This window comes from Theropithecus gelada, chromosome 18 (assembly GCF_003255815.1).
Source record: "Theropithecus gelada isolate Dixy chromosome 18, Tgel_1.0, whole genome shotgun sequence".
Taxonomy (NCBI): Eukaryota; Metazoa; Chordata; class Mammalia; order Primates; family Cercopithecidae; genus Theropithecus; species Theropithecus gelada.
Genome location: NC_037686.1, coordinates 56139882 through 56156468, shown reverse-complemented (window position 1 = coordinate 56156468; position 16587 = coordinate 56139882). Strand labels below are relative to the sequence as shown.

Below are 16587 nucleotides of genomic sequence, written 5' to 3'. Positions count from 1 at the left end.
CACTGCACCCGGCCCACAAATCGGTTTTTGAACAAGTGGTCAGTTGTCTTTCTGTTTGAGGTTGAGGCCAGAGAGAAGGGAGGAAGTAATAGGATGGGCGTGGGGCAGAGTGAGGGACACAGAGAATGGTCAGGCAACAGGGATGAGGAGAAGCAGTGACCAGGCAGCAGGGGACTCAGTGAGGACCTGGCTCATCTGTTCTTAGAGAGAGTGGTGATCTCAGGGAGCTAGCATTGTCTTATAAGAACAAGTAAAGCCAGACTGCCCTCATTTTTGTTTATGACAGGGTTATGAGCTCAGTAGATTAAAAGAAGGTGTAGATGTGGTTTAGTATATTCAGATTTTAGCAAATTATTTGACCAAGACTTTCAGGAAACTAGAATCTTAACCTTATGCTTTGTTCTTAGAACAATACTGGCATGTAGAAGTAATTCAATACGTGCTCGTTGTTGCATGAATAAATAAAAGAATATGCAAATGGTGAGGTGACTAGCCACTGGAGGTGTCCAGCCAGAGACTGGGAGAGTCATTTGGTTGGATGGCATAGCGACAATACCAATCTAGAAGCGATTGGACTGGTTTCTCCCAAGCCCAGCAAACTGTCTTCCTACCTCATGAGGAAGCTGCTCTGAAAAGCTGTTTTAACCTTTGGCAATGCAGCCATAACCTTGATTTTGAGAAGCACTGCTGTGTAATCCTGTCTTCCATTAGCTTTGGAGCCAGCACCTCCTTTACCATGAGAGAGAAGGCAGAGGGGCAGCGCAATCGTGAGTTTCTGGCCAGTCAGTGTCAGTCTTGATGTGGGCTGCCTAATGACAACTTGCTGGAATTTTTGTGGTGTTTTTCTCTGGTCTATGCACAGTGGAGGGCAAGGCTGGGGAAGACGAGGTTTTCCTAAGTCACTATCTCAAAAACAAGTGGAAGCGAGTTTCTGGCTCATCTGCTTCATTACCTGGCCCCAGTCCAGAGCTATTTATGAGCATGGCTGGGCTGTGAAGCTGCATGCCCTGGTGATGCCCAGTGGATGGGCTGTCCCACGCCCTAATTGCGCTGGAATGGAACCCACAAAGACATCTCACTTTCATGACTGCACTTTCCAGGATGGCTGGCCTGGATCTTCTGCTTGCAGGCCTGTGCGTGCTTCTCCTTCCCCTTGCAGCTTCCCTTAAAGCCCTCAAAACTGCTTCACTGAAGGAACTAGGGAAGAAAAGGGCTGCATGAGATGAGACTCTGGGCTACTCTTTTTTTTTTTTTTGAGATGGAGTCTCCCTCTTGTCACCCAGGCTGGAGTACAGTGGTGTGATCTCAACTCACTGCAACCTGCGCCTCCCGGGCTCAAGCAATTCTTCTGCGTCAGCCTCCCGAGCAGCTGGGATTACAGGCACCCACCACCAAACCCAACTAATTTTTGTAGTTTTGCTAAAGACAGGGTTTCACCATGTTGGCCAGGCTGGTCTCGAACTCCTGACCTCAGGTGATCCACCCGCCTTGGCCTCCCAAAATGTTGGGATTATAGGCATGAGCCACCGTGCCCGGCCCCTGGGCTACTCTTAAAGGCCGTCACATTAGGCAGTGTGGTGTTGATTTTCAGCCTAGGGTACCCTCCTGAAGATGTGCAGCGGCTGATCTGTCAGCTGCCTCTCTGCTTCCAGATCCCTTAGGTGTGTTCCTAGGGATGAAAAAGTGAGCCAATACCAAATAAAAATCATGGCAAAGAGATTTTCATGGTATGAACCATTGCTCTTAGAGTTGCTAATTGGCAGGGCGAGAGAAGTGTGTGTGCAGCAGGGCTGTGGCTGAGCAATCTGTGGGAGGGTGTGTCCTGGCCAACAGCAGAAGAATCTGCTGGAATTGTTGGGGTTGTGTGTGTGAGTGGGGGTGTGAAGCGCAAAGTGTGCAGGCGAGGTGGTGAGGCACACAAGTGTAACAACCTACTCCAAGTGTCAGATTGAGAGGAGCCACACAGAGTTTCAGATAAGGCGGAGGGCTTTCCCTATGTGAATGCAGGTTGAGGTTGTCCACAGGGGAGGTACTTGGCTGGTCTGTCTTGTAGGTTCTACCCAGTGGTTCTTCTTGTTGGTTCAGTGGAGGAGGTGACTCTTGACCTCCTAATGGGCAGAGGCCAATTGTACAGGGAGCTCTGGAATAAGCAGACTTCTCAGGGACAGTTCTGGACTGGGTTTGGGGTGGGGCACAAGAAGGGGATAGGGCAGCAGATTTTAATGACCCCAGTGTATTTTGTGGATGAAATTAACACAAGAGTGTCAGAAGCAGTCTGAATGGAAAACAGATGTGCAATCTGGTGAAGATAGGAGGGGCGGACCAGTCCCATTGCCTTGATAAAGGGCTTGGATGTTGTGCAGTGCGTGTGAGAGAACTGGACTGTTTTTAAAACACCGCCCTCCTCATTGGACGTCTCTCAGGGCCTCTGCCTGGGCAGCAGGAGCGGAAGACACTGCAAAGGAGGTGACTTGCCATACTTTAGGGCCAGCTGTTTTCTCGGGTCTAGGTTAGGGTGATCTCTTTGCCTTCATTCTGGAATCATCTTCATGGAGAGGGATTTCTCAATGCAGTTGGTGTAGTTCCCTGCGTACAGAATCACCCCAGTGTTCTCACCGCTTTTTGGGAATCAGGGCAGCCAGTGCAGGTTGGCAGTGTAGGACCTCGGTGTGTCTTGGTTACTGACGGTACATGTGTTGTTTTGAAATGCAGGTGAAGCCATATAATGTCTACATCACAGTTGCTTACCCACCAGACACAGATACACCTGGCTTTGCTGAAGAAAACAGAACAAAGGTCAGTATCCTACATGTCCCAGTTTGAACCTCTAATGTTTACTGCTTTCCTGATTTTCTTTCTGCTCTTCAGCTCATACTCGTTTTCACCAGTCAACAGTGTTTATTGGGTAGAGTGCCTAGCTGGTTTCTGATGACCTTGAGATTCTCCAGGCATATATTCCTTCTTTCCTTCCTCTTTTCCTTCACTTCCTTTTCTTAAAGTTTAATTTAAATTTCCACCAGATTTTTTCTCTATAGCAACAGGGCCTCACTCTGCCGTCCAGGCTGGAGTGCAGTGGTACAGTCATGGCTAACTGTATCCTCAAACTCTCAGGCTCAAGTAATCCTCCTGCCTCAGCCACCTCAGTAGCTGGGCCTACAAGCGTGTGCCACCAAACCTGGCTAATTTTTAATTTTTTTGTAGAGATGGGGTGTCACTATGTCGCTCAGGCTGGTCTCAAACTCCTGAGAGAATCAAGTGATTCTCTCTCCTCAGCCTCCAAGGTGCTGAGATGATAGCCATTGCACCCAGCCATTTCTAGCACATTTTCATCAAAGAACTATGTCACACAGTTTTAGAGTCCAATATCAATCCTTTGCCTCATCTCTCCCATTCCCAATTCCTAGTCCCTAGAGGTAGCCATTTATTTTAACTAACATGTTTATACTGCCTGTTTGTTTTTTTTTTTAAGATTTAGAAATTATTGACTTTCTACCGTGGAAGATAAAATTTAAGACCAGGCCAGGCACAGTGTGGCTCACGCCTGTAATCCCAGCACTTTGGGAGGCCAAGGCAAGAAGATCACTTCAGACCAGGAGTTCAAGACCAGCCTGGGCAACATAACGAAACCCTGGCTCTACAAAAAATTAAAAAATTAGCTAGGCATGGGGGCACATGCTTGTAGTCCCAGCTACTCAGGAGGCTGAAGTGGGAGGATCATTTGAGCCAGGGAGGTTGAGGCTGCAGTGAGCCAGGATTTTACTACTGCATTTTGACCTGGGTGACAGAGAGAGAACCAATATCTAAAAAAAAAAATTAAAATTAAAAATAAAACAGTAAAAATGTAAGGCCAGCCATGGTGGCTCACACCAGTAATCCCAGTACTTTGGGAGGCCATGGCAGGAGGATTGATTGAGCCCAGGAGTTCAAGACCAGCCTGGGCAACATAGCGAGACCCTATCCCTATAAAAAAATAAGCAAAATTAGAATAGTTCCACCTACTCGGGAGGCTAAGGTGGAAGGATAGTGTATTAGTCTGTTCTTGCATTACTGTAAATAAATACCTGAGACTGTGTAATTGACACATAGAAGAGGTTTAGTTTGCTCACAGTTCCACAGGCTGTACAGGCTGCTGCTTCTGGGGAGGCCTCAGGAAACTTACAATCTTGGCCAAAGGTAAAGGGAAAGCAGGCACGTCTTACGTGGTCGGAGCAGGAGGAGGCGAGAGACGGGAGGTGCCACACACTTTTAAACAACCAGATCTCATGAGAGCTCACTCAGTATCACGAGAACAGCAAGAGGGAAATCCACCTCCATGATCCAGTGACCTCCCACCAGGTCCCTCCTCCGACATCAGGGATTGCAGTTGGACGTGAGATTTGCGTGGGGACACAGATCCAAACCATATCAGATAGTTTGAGCCCAGGACGTTGAGGCTACAGTGAGCCAAGATTGCGCCACTGCACTCCAGCCTGGGCAACAGAGTAAGACCCTGTTTCAAAACAAAAACATTAAGATTCATATCTGTTCCCCGTTCACTGTGTACTCCTCCCATCTCTTTAGTTAAATCAGGTTTAGTGCTTATATTAATATGACTGCAAATATTATGCACACTTGGACCATTCTATAGTGACATTTCCTTTCTTGCCTTTTCATTTTACTTAGCTTTGTCATTATCTGTAACTAATTCAGTCCCAGATTCAGACAGAACTGAGATTCTCCTTTTGATCCATGTGAGCACATTGGACATTCTGTTTCATTCTTTCTTCCTCAGACATTTCTCCTGGGGTCGTCCCCATTCCTGGTCTGTTCTAGATCTGCCACCCAGCGGTGGTCTAAGGACTTGTCTTCACCTCACACTGCACATTCCCTTCTCCTCTCCCTTTGACGGAGCCCATGACTCTAACTTTTTTGGTTTATCTGCTCATTTTGGCAGAGCTATAATATTTTCCACCAATTTCCTGAGAAAGGGCACATCAGAGGTAATATTGTTTTAGAAACGACATGTCTGAAAATGGCTTTAATTTTAATCTTTTTTTTTTTTTGAGATGGACTCTTGCTCTGTCACCCAGGCTGGAGTGCAATGGTGCAATGTTGGCTCGCTGCAACCTCTGCCTCCTGGGTTCAAGAGATTCCGGTGCCTCAGCCTCCTGAGTAGCTGGGGTTACAGGTGCGTGCCACCATTCCCAGCTGATTTTTTGTCTTTTTTTTTTTAGTAGACACGGAGTTTCACCATGTTGGCCAGGCCCATTTCCAACTCCTGGCCCACCCTGACCTCCCAAAGTGCTGGGATTACAGGCATGACCACCATGCCTGGCCATTTTTTTTTATTCTTGATGTATTGTTTTAGTAAGTACAGATTTCTAGTTTGGAAATAATGTTTCCTCAGATTTCTGTGGGCATTTATTGATTTCTAGCTTCCAGAATTTCTGTGGAATGCGATACCATTTTGATTCTCAATCTTTTGTATAGAACCTGTTTTTCCATTTATTTTTGGAAACCTTGTATCCCTTTTTATGCTTACTTAATGGATTTTGGCATGGAATCTTCTCACTTCATGTGCTAGACACGAAAAGGAGCCCTTTTGTTTTGTCAACTTTTGTTCTGGGACATTTTATTGTATTACTCCTTTTATCACTTCTTTCTTCCCAAAGTATTTCAAGTGTTCATCTTTCTGGAGCATTTATTATTCAGAAATTTGAACTTTCTGGACCGATCCTCTAATTTCCTTCTATTTTCTCTCATTTAAAAAAAAAAATCTCTTTGGCCTTTTGTTCTCCTTTCTAGTTTTTTAATTAGCTTTATCCTTAAACCTTTTTGTTGAAATTTTTATTTCTGCTGGCTTACATAAAAATTACTTTAGATCTCTTTTCTCTGAATATTTAAAACAGTTTTTAAAAATAGCGTCTTATTTCATGGATTTCATATTTTCTCTTGTGTCTGAGGATGTTCACTCTGGATGTTTAGCTTTGTTTTTTTGTTGCTGTTGTTTTGTTTGAAAATTTCTTCTACATCTCATAATATTTATTTCCTCCTACTTTCTTTTTCTCTGTTGTTGTTTTTTAAGGCTTCCTCAAATGTCTGGTGATCCTTGATTGTCCATATTTAAGAGTGAGGCACTAAAATGCCAATTGTAAATCTCTAGCTTCTCAGCTGTTTACTATGGGATGATCAGGAGGGGATGCAGCCACTTCATTAGAAGACTTTCATATGCCAGCATCTGCTCACTTTTCTCATGGTTTGATCAATTTCCCTAGTGAGGAATCATTGTCATCTCCTGCCTTTGGGAGAGTAAGACTTGCTGTCTGTGTTGTGGGAGCCAAGCAGGGCAAGAGGGCTGGGGAGCTCACCACCTAAGTGCCAACTTTTGCTTAATTTTTCTGTTTCTGCAAGGTGCCTTATAACTACTCTTAGTGGTGACTGGTGTTCCAGAATTAAGAGTCTGGTTAGTAAACTGCTAATCTTCTGCCATTTTAGAAGAGATGATTTGAGGTCTGATGATTTGAGTCTCCACTGCACTTATCACATCAGAAACTTCTCATAGCACTTATAACAGACATATCTTTTATTTAAAATGACTGCCAGTCATTCTGAGCTGAATATAAGCTTCACACGTTTTCAATGGAATATTCCCTTTTCCTTGACACATAGTAGTTGCTTTTTTGAGCAAATGAATAGGTGAGGTGGGAAGAAAGGAATTAATCAGAACTTACCACCTTGAACTGTGGTTGATTTTAGTTTTATATTTTTTTCTTCTCTTTTATACCAATACTTTGTAAATGTGAAACTCTGCAGCATAAAAATTGGCACTTAAACTCCCTAGACTGTATATTTTTAAAAAGATGTTTGTGATTTAGAAGGTTTTTTTTCCCCCTATTCTTTTCTCTTTGGCTCTGCCTTTTTAAAAATTACTGCTATTTCAAAGAAGTAAATTTAAGCCAAATGTCCTGTCTTAGAATAAGCTTTGCAACATTTGGTATGCAGTCTTTTAGTTTGAAGCCAAAGCTGACAAAGGGTGGTGATTTCCCTGTTAAGCTTTGATTCTGATGTTGATTAAGTTGGGTTTTTTTTCCCGTTCAGTAAAATTTTGGGCAGACTTGTTTGGGTAAATACAATTCTACATTGATGTGTAGGCCCTTTAGGGGGCGCCATAGTACTTTAGAATCTTATGTGTATTTAGTGTGGTTATGCCAGCCTGGGGTCTGGAAGAATGAATAGTGGCACCTTCAAAACAACTTTTCTCTTAATTCAGGTTCACAAGAAATACTTGATATTTATGAAATACTTTACTTCCTGTTTTAAGAAAATATAACCTGGTTTTTATTTTCTTTAATTCCTTCAAGCTTATATGGTAAAGTTTACAGTCTCATGCAGTTTAAGGCTTTCGTTTGACACTTCTAATTGAAATTATTTGACGCTTCTAATTGAAACTATTTTGACACTTCTAATTGAAACTAATTGAACTAATTGAACTAATTTTTGACCACATATATGCAAGGCATCACAAAGAAAAGCCAAAGATAAATGATTTCTTATAAAAAAGGCCCTGCCCACAAGAAACTTAAGAGGTAAAATGCAAATTCGCAAGTAGCTATAATGTGTATTAAAGCAGAAATGTTCACAGAAGAAAGAAAGGTTACTGCCAGTTAGGTATTTAGGGAAGGCTTTTTGAGCTAGGTGAGAGTTGAGATGGACCTTTTGAGGAAGAAAAGTCCAAGATTTGGGGTCTGCAGCTCCAGCCTGGTAACTAGCATGCAGCCCATCTAGGGACCACTCAGGGTTGTCTCCTAAGTGGCTCCTTCTCTTTCAGTGTCCTGTGCGTTTGCCTCCTCTGCAGATCCTTTAAGAAGCATCTGCAGTTGTCGAACAGGGGCTGGGTTGCGACTGTGCCTGCCTTGGGCGCCAGGTTCATCCCCAGGGATCAGCCCTCTGCTGGCCTGGGAGTATGGTCAGAATAGAGTTGCTGGCCTTGAGAGCAGGCTTGCTCTGGACACAGGTCTAGCCTCTGCAGAAGCACCGTCACTCAGGTGTCTGGTCGGCACTGAGGTGTCAAAAGAGAGGGTCTTTCTGAACTTGTATCCGGTGATGTGTTCTCAACTATAGCTTTGACGATCCTCACTGGAGCCAAGATTTCATATGTCCTCAGAGAATGGCAAAGGCCTCCTTGTCTTGCTTCAGCTACTGGGTAGAATTTTACATAGTAACTAGGTGGACAATGATTTAGAATCCAGATGGGCCTTATTCTAAAAATAGGAATCTGCCCAAAGGTAGAAAATTGGAATTATTTGTAAATCAGGAGGCTGTAAGAATAATTTATTTTGAATGTAATGGGTTATCATGATATTGTTATGTACATTTTTTTTCCACTTTTAGCCTTTGGAGACTCGACTTATTTCAGAGACCACATCTGTGTGCAAACCCGAACAGGTGGCCAAACAAATCGTTAAAGATGCCATAGTGAGTAAAATCCTTGTTTTCTGTACTATTTGTATTTGCAGTACTATATTCCTGAAAAGATATTTGTCCTAGGATTTAACTTCAAAACATCAATTATTAGAATTTTTTAGTCTGTTAGATTCATCATATCTAATATTGGACTCGACTTTTCTTCTTTTAGACACTTTATTGAGTCCATATTAGTGAGTAGGCTCCTGAAAACTGATTGTATGCCTTAACCTTAGGAACAGGTTTACTAGAAGGATGTCTGGAAACCTGGAAACACCAGTTCTTTAAAAAGAAAATGAGACTTTCCTAGGCAGTGTAAACAATATATACTGTGTCCTTTTTTTTTTTTTTTTTTTTTTTGAGACGGTGTCTCGCTCTGTCACTCCAGGCTGGAGTGTAGTGGCGCGATCTCGGCTCACTGCAAGCTCCACCACCCGGGTTCACGCCATTCTCCTGCCTCAGCCTCCCAAGTAGCTGGGACTACAGGCACCCGCCACCGCACCCGGCTAATTTTTTGTGTTTTTAGTAGAGACGGGGTTTCACCGTGGTCTCGATCTCCTGACCTCGTGATCTGCCCGCCTCAGCCTCCCAAAGTGCTGGGATTACAGGCGTGAGCCACCGTGCCCGGCCACAGTTTATACTATGCCCTGTATACACCTGGCTGCCTTCTCTCCCATTCCTGTTTCCCAGTATCATTTTCTCAAAAGTTAGCTAACGAGAAAGTGCCACTAGCCCCGTGGGCCTGTCCTCCTGTCTTCCCTGTTGATGTGCTTTTTTATTCAGAATCAAAAATAGTATTTCAAGAAACGATGTGCTGTGTTGTAGAAGAACAACATATGTGCCTCATGCTTTTTGACAACATTTCTGTTAATGCGGAAAGATACACATTTATGAGGGATGTCTGTAAACCACAGACCCACACTGAATTTGGAAAATCTTTAGGACCATTGGAATGAGAGGTGTCAGCACATGGTGGACAGCCTTGAAGCAGCATAAGTGCTGTCACATTAGACTGAACTGAGCAGAATAAGACATAGTGAATTCTGCTGAAATATATACGCGTGTGAACAACTTTGCCCTGAGTGCCTTAAAGGGCCCAGGAAGATGGCACAAGTGGGACTTTATTTTTCCTGCTTATCTCAGGTCAAAGCAAATGCATTTGGTATTTGTTGTTGTTGTTGTTTTGTTTGTTTGTTTGTTTTGAGACGGAGTTTCGCTCTTGTTGCCTAGGCTGGAGTGCAGTGGCATGATCTCGGCTGGCTGCAACCTCTGCCTCCTGGGTTTAAGCGATTCTCCTGCCTCAGCCTTCTGAGTAGCTGGGATTACAGGGTCCCACAACCACACCTGGCTAATTTTTTGTATTTGTAGTAGAAATGGGGCTTCACCATGTTGGCCAGGCTGGTCTCGAACTCCTGATTTCAGGTGATCCACATGCCTCAGCCTCTTGGCCAAAGTGCTGGGATTACAGGCGTGAGCCCCGTGCCCGGCCCATTCAGTGTTTTTAATGATGCTAAATAGCTCTTAGTATTTTGGCAGTATTAATTTAGTTTAGTGGTTTTCAAACTTTTCTTCTCTTGACCACTTTATATTCTTACAAATTGTCAACATCCCCAGAGAACTTTCATTTATTTACATGGCTGTATTTATTGGTATTTGCCATATTTGAAATGGAAGCTGTTTATAATATTTATTAATTCATTAAAAATAACAAAAATGGCTGGGCGCGGTGACTCATGCCTGTAATCCTAGCACTTTGGGAGGCCAAGGCGGGTGGATCACCTGAGGTCAGGAGTTCAAGACCAGCCTGACCAATATGATGAAACCCCATCTCTACTAAACATACAAAAATTAGCCAGGCGTGGTGACATGCGCCTGTAATCCCAGCTATTTGGGAGGCTGAGACAGGAGAATTGCTTGAATCTGGGAGGCAGAGGCTGCAGTGAGCTGAGATCAAGCCATTGTGCTCCAGCCTGGGCAACAAGAGCAAAACTCCGTCTCAAAAAAAAAAAAAAAAAAAAAAAAAAAAAAAAAAAAATATATATATATATATATATATATATATAAAATATAATATATGCACATATATTTTTAAAAACATACATATACATATATATTTTAAAAATATAAAAGATATATATGCCCATTGCTTTATAATGTGACTTTTTTTTAAACAAAATTTACAAAAAATTTTCAAAACAAAAGTTCAGTGAGGACAGTGGCATTGGTTCACATTTTCACCAGTTCCTTTAAGGTCTGCATTAACAGCTGGATTCAAATAGCTGCTTCTGCATTCCATCTGTTGTAATAATGTTGTTTTGATGGAAGGATATGAAGAAAATCTGGCCTTAGACAGATGCGGAGTTGGGAAAGGGAAGACTATTTTACTAGGCTTTTCAGATAATTATGGACATTCTTTTTTTATATCAAACTCAAACTCAACAAATGGTAGTTTCTTAAAGGTTAGTTGCAGTATAGAATTGGAAACTACATCAATGAACGTTTTGTACTCTGTTACATTAAATTCCATTGGTCCGTCTTGTACTTTGAATGGATCTTTTAACCATTCATGATTTCGTAACACTATGCATTAGTCATTTGGAAAATATGGGTTGACTGAGTGATCAGAAAAATTGCTTTCATCAATATTGCTGCTGATCTTATCATAAAAGTATGCAGCTTACAGTCTCATGATGGTAGATACTAGTTTTTCCAAATCTTAATTTTTTCTTGAAGGCTCAGATTTTAACATTGATGACACATGTGGCCAGTTGTTTTTCCTGAAGTGACACGCTTGCTTTTGTCGTTTTCTGCACATCTGCCACATACCTAAGTCTGAACAACCATGGATTTCCTGTCAATGGTCTTTCATATAAAAATTATGCTCTCCAGCCAGGCACGGTGGCTCACGCCTGTAATCCCAGCACTTTTGCGGGCCGAGGCAGGTGGATCGCTTGAGCTCAGGGGTTTGAGACCAGCCTGGCCAACATGGTGAAACCCCATCTCTACAGAAAATACAAAAATTATCCAGGTGTGGCGGCACATGCCTGTAATCCCAGCTACTTGGGAGGCTGAGGCAGGGGAATCGCTTGAACCTGGGAGGCAGAGGTTGTAGTGAGCAGAGATCACACCACTGCACTCCAGCCTGGGCCACGGAGTGAGATTCTGTCAAAAATAAATAAATAAAAAATAAAAATGACGCTCCATGAAAGAAGTGGCAGTTTAGCCCTCGACGTAAGCAGCTGCTTAAGGGCTTTTGTTCCAGGCAGTTGTCCCCCTCTGGAATGCAGTGCCGCGGGAGCGCACTGGGCGTGTTCTCATTTGTCACACAGAGTATTAAGAAGACATGTCCTCGAGGGTTGCCATTTAACAAAATGATGAATTTTGCTGCTTTATCAAGAGGATTTTAAAGCAAAACTGATACTTTTTGATCTTTAAAAGAATTTTAGAACTTGTATTTTCTTTGTGTATTCTTTATTACTGTGAGTGTGTGTGGTAGTACCGATGAAAGTGACTCCTAGTACAGTTTGGCCAGAACACCGTGGTTTTAGCCCGTGTCTGCAGTTTGGCAGAGGCAAAACTGTATTTCCCATACATCACACTGTGGAAAAGAGAATGAATGTCTTAGTGTTATTAGGACAATCATTTGTCCTCCGGGGCCCACAGGGCTCCGTGGACTCACTTGTTGCGAACTGCCCATCTGCCAAGGCCCTGCGTCCATTTCTGAGTACTGATCAATGCTTTGTGACCGTTTTATCTCACTTAAAGTGAACGAGCACACTCCACTGTTTCTGATGCGTCGGATTGATTTCTGTCTATATTACTAGGATTCCCTTTTTCTCGTCTTTTCCTTCTCTTTTAGCAAGGAAATTTCAACAGTTCCCTTGGCTCAGATGGGTACATGCTCTCGGCCCTGACCTGTGGGATGGCTCCAGTAACTTCTATTACTGAGGGGCTCCAGCAGGTAAGCTCTGCCTAGGCTAGCAGTCAGATAGGCCGATGGACAAGAGAAAAACTGCCTTTTATCAAACCTTGATGAAAAGAGATTAAGGGAAAACGGAGTAACTTTATTTAGAGAATGTATTTTTATTGAGCTATCAACTTTCCCTCTTCCTCCCCCAGGAATGAGTAAATAGGTTAAAGATATAACTTCAGGAATTTAGACTGGCAAGAAGTCGTCAGTGCTGGGCCTTATAAAAGCTTTATCCTGATGGTATCAAGGAGCCACTGAATGTTTTCATGCAACGTATAGTAACTGGTGTGGAAAATGGGAGGGTGCACTCAAACGCATCCAGGGGGCCTGGGCAGGGGGTTGCAGACCATAGTGGTTACAGGGACTGTGCTCCTCCCTCAGGAGCAGATAGAGAAATAAAACACCGTCTGTGTTGAGGTGTTAACCTGGATTTTCACCTAAGAACCGGTGCTCCAATGTGTTTTGAAAAATGGAATACTCCTAGAGTAAGGGGTGGCCTTGCTTAAAAAGTCCTGAGATATTAGACTAGAAAACCTTTTCTAGGTGAATCAGGTCACACACAGCTAAATTTAGTGAGATACAAATCATGGAATAAACACAGTTGCTGCGCTTATGGAATTTATTATTTTGTCCAAGATACACAGTTAGTGTTTCATTGGCGTGCTAGGTACTGTACTTGCTCATGGGGAATCAGATGGAAGGCGACCTCTCCAGCTTCAGGGGCTTGCAGTCAAGTGGAACGCACTGACCATAAAGGTGATAGTAGTCCGGGCGCGGTGGCTCACGCCTGTAATCCCAGCACTTTGGGAGGCTGAGCTGGGTGGATCACTTGAGGTCAGGAGTTCGAGACCAGTCTGGCCAACATGGTGAAACTCTCTTTCTACTAAAAATACGAAAATTAGCTGGGCATGGTGGTGGGTGCCTGTAATCCCAGCTACTCGGGAGGTTGAGGTAGGAGAATTACTTGAACCCGGGAGGTGGAGGTTGCAGTGAGCCGAGGTCACTCCACCGCACTCCAGCCTGGGCTACACGGGCAAAACTCTGTCTCAAAAAAAAAAAATAAATAAATAAAAAATAAAAGATGATAGTAGTGTAGTGTAATGTAGTAAGGATTACAATAGAGGGAATGTTCTGGAAAGACAAAGCCATGGGATGGTTGTTCACAAGTACTAAGTTCTGTGCAGTTAACCACATTCAGACTTATATAAATGACTTAGTTGTTGGTTTTCCTCAGGGTCTTTCCCAAGCCCTCTTTTCTTTTCACTCTGTAATATACCTACTGTCTTGCCATTCTCTTAGAGGTTGACACTGTTAGATGTAAGCTCTTTGAGGACGGGGCCCACGCCTCTTGTTTGCCATTGTGCGCCTAACAGCCAGTGCCTGGCACTTAGTAGGAACTCCAGAATACCTGAGCCGAACGAATGCATGAATTCTTTTATTTTTTAATTTTTGGGCTGGCATGGTGGCTCACACCTGGGGTGCTGTCCCGGACTCCCCTGCTTCTGTTCCTCACATCAGAGATCATTGTCACCCTTGTCACTCTGTTCTTCAGATGCTTCCATTCTCTGCAGTTCTGGCAGTGCTTCTGGAGCCCAGGCCTGGGTTGCCACAGCAGGCCTCCTGCCTGACTTACACACTTTTTGAGCCAGAGGTTGTAAATGATTCCCATGGGCCTGTAAAGCAGTTTTGTTTGGTCCATCTGGTATGAGTGTGTGTGTTTCAGATTTTAAAATAGTTTTAAAATTAGGTTTCATATAAAAGGTCCAGATTTCAGATTTTTCTTGGAAAATCGGAACGTTTAGCTGCACAGAGTCTGCATTCTCACCTGGCAGTCATCAGCAAGCACAGGTGGCAGCTGCTCCTGAGGGAGGAGCACAGTCCCTGCAACCACTATGGTCTGCAACCCCCTGCCCAGGCCCCCTGGATGCGTTTGAGTGCACCCTCCCATTTTCCACACCAGTTACTATACATTGCATGAAAACATTCAGTGGCTCCTTGATACCATCAGGATAAAGCTTTAAAAATTCCATTGCACCTGGGTATGGTGGCTCATGACTATAATCTCAGCACTTCGGGAGGCCGAGTCGGGAGGATTGCTTGAGCTCAGGAGTTTGAGACCAGCCTGGGCAACATAGTGAGACCCTGTCTCTACATAAAAATGTAAAAGAATAAGCAAGCCCGGCGTGGTGGTGTGTACCTGTATTCCTAGCAACTGGGGGCTTCTGCTTCAGTCTGGAAGTCTGAAGCTACAGTGAGCTATGATCATATTCCCGCACTCCAGCCTGGGTGACAGAGCAAGACCCTGTCTCTCAAAAGAATTTAAAAATTAAAAACATTTCCATCGCATGCCATAAGCCACCTGATCTCCTACCCCACTTACCTTTCCAGGCTCTGTTTTTTTCTTTCTTTACCCGTCCTCTTCTTTCTGGAATCTTCTCTATGTCCTGCCAACTTCTAATCTTCCTTCAGGTCTCACCTTAAACATTGTTTCTTCCAGAAGATCCAAGAACTGGGTTCAGTGCTCTGAGGGTGTAGGGGAAAAAAAACAGTGATTTTTCTATTCTCTTATGCACGGGGGCTCATGCCTATGGTCCCAGCTGCTTGGGAGGATGAGGCAGGAGGATCCCTTGAGTTCGGGAGGTCAAAGCTATAGTGAGCCGTGTTCATGCCGCTGCACTCCATCCTGAGCAACAGGGTATCAGTAATCACGGCTCTCAACCCTGAGGCAGCAGTTTCAATTTTACTTGTTTTTCCAGCCTGAAAATAAGCTCACTGAGGGCAAGGACTGTGTCTCTCACCACAGTGTTCTCAGCATCTAGTATAGGGTCTTGCTTTCACGCTCAGAACATAAATCTCAAACCAAAAAAGCCTTGATTGTAGTTTGGCTATTCGAGATGCTGGAGTGGATCTTTTTAAGCTATTATAACCCTAAGACTGTGAGCAATACCTATTTTGTTCTGCTTGTGGTTTGAATTTATTAATTGAACAAATATTTCATTATGTATCTGGGCTGTCCAGCGGTGCAGAGCACACACATTCTGTTCTCACAGCTTACTGACATTTACAGAGTTTTCATTATATTCATCCTTAGAGCAGACTAGAAGATGTGTCTTAGAAACTATTTATTAGAGACCTAGGTACCTTGAAATAGTCTTGTACCGTTGGATGCACTAAAAGCTCTCTCTTTATCTTGCAGGTGGTCACCATGGGCCTGTTCCGCACTATTGCTTTGTTTTACCTTGGAAGTTTTGACAGCATAGTTCGTCGCTGCATGATGCAGAGAGAAAAATCTGAAATTGCAGACAAAACTGCCTAATTCTTCTCACCCTTTGGAAGAAGACTGTTTCCAAATAATTTGAACAGCTTGCTGCTAAATGGGACCCAATTTTTGGCCTATAGACACTTATATATTGTTTTCAAATGTGTCAGATTGGACCAGTGCTCTTCAGAAATGTGGCTGCAAGCAAGGGGCTAGAAGTTCACCTCCTGACAATATTATTAATACTATGCAAATATGGAATAGGAGACCATTTGATTTTCTAGGCTTTGAGGTAGAGAAGTGAAGGTATGAGAATTAATACCATGTGAAGAAGGTAAAGAACAGGATTCCAGAATGATCATTAAATTGTTTTCTATTTATTCTTTTTTGCCCCCCTAGAGATTAAGTCCAGAAATGTACTTTATGGCACATAAAGAAATCTTGAGGACTTTGTTTAAACCTTCCATAAAAAACAATTCTGGGTTTCTCTCCTTCCCTCCTTCCTTCCTTCCCTCCTTCCTTCCTTCCTTCCTTCCTTCCTTCCTTCCTTCCTTCCTTCCCTCCCTCCCCCCCCTTCCTTCCTTCCTTCCTTTCTTCCTTCCTTCCTTCCTTTCTTCCTTCCTTCCTTCTCTCTCTCTTTCCTTCCTTCCTTCCTTCCTTCCTTCCTTCCTTCCTTCCTTCCTTCTTTCCTTCCGTCCTCCCTCCCTCCCTCCCTTCCTTCCTTCCTTCCTTCCTTCCGTCCGTCCTTCCTTGGTGTATTTTATTCAAGATGACTTGGACCCATTGCCAGTGAGTCTGAGTGTCACTGACAGCCCTGTGTTGTGCTCAGGACTCACTCTGCTGCTGGTGGAAACGCATGGCTTCTCTCTCTCTTTGATCCCAGGAAGCTATGAGGGGGACGGGAGAGGGCAGTGCA

At 43.5% G+C, this 16587-nt stretch overlaps 1 protein-coding gene across 2 annotated transcripts in view; it reads left to right on the top strand.

The window, feature by feature from the left end:
- KDSR (3-ketodihydrosphingosine reductase) overlaps window positions 1-16026 on the top strand; it is a 37117-nt gene extending 21091 nt beyond the window's left edge. For both annotated transcript variants that reach the window (XM_025365087.1, XM_025365086.1), the window contains 4 exons: window positions 2713-2796; window positions 8371-8454; window positions 12302-12403; window positions 15609-16026. In XM_025365087.1, the coding sequence (XP_025220872.1) occupies window positions 2713-2796; window positions 8371-8454; window positions 12302-12403; window positions 15609-15728 (390 nt within the window). In that variant the 3' untranslated portion in view covers window positions 15729-16026. The remainder of the gene's footprint in view (window positions 1-2712; window positions 2797-8370; window positions 8455-12301; window positions 12404-15608) is intronic.
- Window positions 16027-16587: the final 561 nt, after the last annotated feature.